Source organism: Portunus trituberculatus, chromosome 21 (assembly GCF_017591435.1).
Source record: "Portunus trituberculatus isolate SZX2019 chromosome 21, ASM1759143v1, whole genome shotgun sequence".
Taxonomy (NCBI): Eukaryota; Metazoa; Arthropoda; class Malacostraca; order Decapoda; family Portunidae; genus Portunus; species Portunus trituberculatus.
In genome coordinates this window covers 12,949,534-12,952,033 of record NC_059275.1, presented here as the reverse complement: position 1 = coordinate 12,952,033, position 2,500 = coordinate 12,949,534, and the positions used below count along the sequence as shown (strand labels likewise).

Below are 2,500 nucleotides of genomic sequence, written 5' to 3'. Positions count from 1 at the left end.
TTTGATCTGCTGCAGTCTCTGACAAGACAGCCAGACGTTACCCTACGGAACGAGCTCAGAGCTCATTATTTCCGATCTTCTGAGACCAGGCACACACCACACACCGGGACAACAAGGTCACAACTCCTCGATTTACATCCCGTACCTACTCACTGCTAGGTGAACAGGGGCTACACGTGAAAGGAGACACACCCAAATATCTCCACCCAGCCGGGGAATCGAACCCCGGTCCTCTGGCTTCTGAAGCCAGCGCTCTAACCACTGAGCTACCGGGTGTGTGTGTGTGTGTGTGTGTGTGTGACGCAAAAATAGAGATGGGAAGAAATTGCAGCGGTTTAGGTGAATAGAACAGACTAAGTAAACCGGCTTTTGGTGGTCAGTTCATAGGGAAGTTTGAGAGGAGATTACACATATGTATGGGTGAGGATGAGATGTGGAAGTAGATAGCAATGTAGACCGGTTTCATGCAGGAACAGGCACGTGCAGGCCACATATCTTATATTGCAGCTTCTCTTATGTCCTTATCTTCTAACGTGCACACAACACTACATCTTCATATCCCACAACCAACACCTTAACACGCTTATTCATTTAATCATTCATTCATTCATTATCCTTACATTACATCATTTCTACAATAAGTTCACGATATGAAAGAGTTCATCACACCAAAACCCCTACTGATAACAGACCATGTTTTGCCAGAGAGAGAATGTCAATTGTCCTGTACACAAAACGAGCCGTTTACCTTCCTTTGTGGCTCTGACGGCATGAGGTACAGTGCGTGTGAGCTGAATGCCAAGTGGTGCAATGAGCCTGACTTCGAGGTTCGCGAGTGCACACGTAAAGGGAGAGAGACGAAGGACGAAATAATGATGGACAAGATCAGTAAATTAGTTATGGAATGAAGAACATTAACAGCAAGTTGAATCGCGAACTATTAGACAACTAGATAAGTAAGTGCTATTGATGCTACAACTGCTACTAATTCTACTATTACTACTACTACTAGTACTACCACTACTACTACTACTACTACTACTACTACTACTACTACTACTACTACTACTGTGTGTGTGTGTGTGTGTGTGTGTGTGGAATACATATATGCACCCAAAACTACTTCACAAGCCCACCCTACTACACAACACCTATCTCATTCACATTTTTCTTTCCCACTGACCCAGGTTTGCCAGACCACCCATCGTTCTACAGAACTACTGAAGGAGGAATCGAGTGCCATAAATCTACAGCAGTGCTACAATTAACACCATGACGGCAGAAAAGCTAAAAAAATGTCTAAAATTTGTCTTTACAATAGTAATTCCAAATGTTACTGCCTTTGTATCTTTGTAGCGATGAAAGTTACCTCTCCTCTTTGTTACATCTTTCCTATTTTTGTGTTTCCTCTTTCCTATGTGAGATTTGCTCCCTCCACACACATTCTCGAGTTCGAAGACTGCGCAAACTGTCGTTCTTCTTTACCCATGGGAAAAAAAAAAAAAACATCAAGATAAAAAACACCTCCATATCTAATTTCAAACCCCAAAAGGGAGAGGAATAGATTATAACTCGTTTAGGAAGGATGAAACATGATAGATTATAAATGTTCTCTTTTTGTTTAGATTATTCATTAATGGAATCAAATAGTGACTTCAACACAGAGCGCCTTGTCGCAAAATAGTATCGTAATGTCCTCGCGCTACATTACGAAGAGAAAACCCACTCGAGAACACACACACAAACTCTCTCTCTCTCTCTCTCTCTCTCTCTCTCTCTCTCTCTCTCTCTGCTTTCCATGAACTGCACATTTGTGTGTGCATATGTGTGTGTGTGTGTGTGTGTGTGTGTGTGTGTGTGTGTGTGTGTGTGTGTGTGTGTGTGTGTGTGTGTGTGTGAGAGAGAGAGAGAGAGAGAGAGAGAGAGAGAGAGAGAGAGAGAGAGAGAGAGAGAGAGAGAGAGAGAGAGTGTGTGTGTGTGTGTGTGTGTGTGTGTGTGTGTGTGTGTGTGTGTGTGTGTGTGTTTGGAGTGCCTTATTTGGGGCGCATCATCTGGAATTGCTAGCCATGCAAGTATAGAGATAGATAAACAGACTACTACTACTACTACTACTACTACTACTACTACTACTACTACTACTACTACTACTACTACTACTACTGCTGCTGCTGCTGCTACTACTACTACTACTATTACTACTACTACTACTACTATTACTACTACTAATACTACCACTATTGCTTTTATTATTATTATTACTACTACTACTACTACTACTGCTTCTACTACTACTACTACTACTACTACTACTACTACTACTACTAACAATAACAATAATAATAATAATAATAATAAAAATAATGATAATAATAATAATAGCAATAATATTAGAAATAAATAATAACATTCCTATTTCGATATACTCGTGGGTTGCTCGAAAGCTGAAAATGTACATTGTATGGGAGAGAAAATATTCTAATATAATACATTTGAAATTACA

The 2,500-nt window shown here is 40.4% G+C and overlaps 2 protein-coding genes and 1 non-coding gene across 3 annotated transcripts in view; 1 reads left to right on the top strand and 2 right to left on the bottom strand.

Moving 5' to 3' along the window:
- Window positions 1-1,336, top strand: part of LOC123507058 — a 1,854-nt gene extending 518 nt beyond the window's left edge. The window contains exons 3-4 of the mRNA XM_045259596.1: window positions 706-956; window positions 1,188-1,336. Of these exons, the coding sequence (XP_045115531.1) occupies window positions 706-908 (203 nt within the window). The 3' untranslated portion in view covers window positions 909-956; window positions 1,188-1,336. The remainder of the gene's footprint in view (window positions 1-705; window positions 957-1,187) is intronic.
- LOC123507056 (pancreatic triacylglycerol lipase-like) overlaps window positions 1-2,500 on the bottom strand; it is a 72,331-nt gene that overhangs the window by 33,443 nt on the left and 36,388 nt on the right. The window lies entirely within an intron of this gene.
- On the bottom strand, window positions 203-276 carry Trnal-cag. The gene has a single exon. It is a non-coding gene; the product is annotated as a tRNA-Leu (tRNA).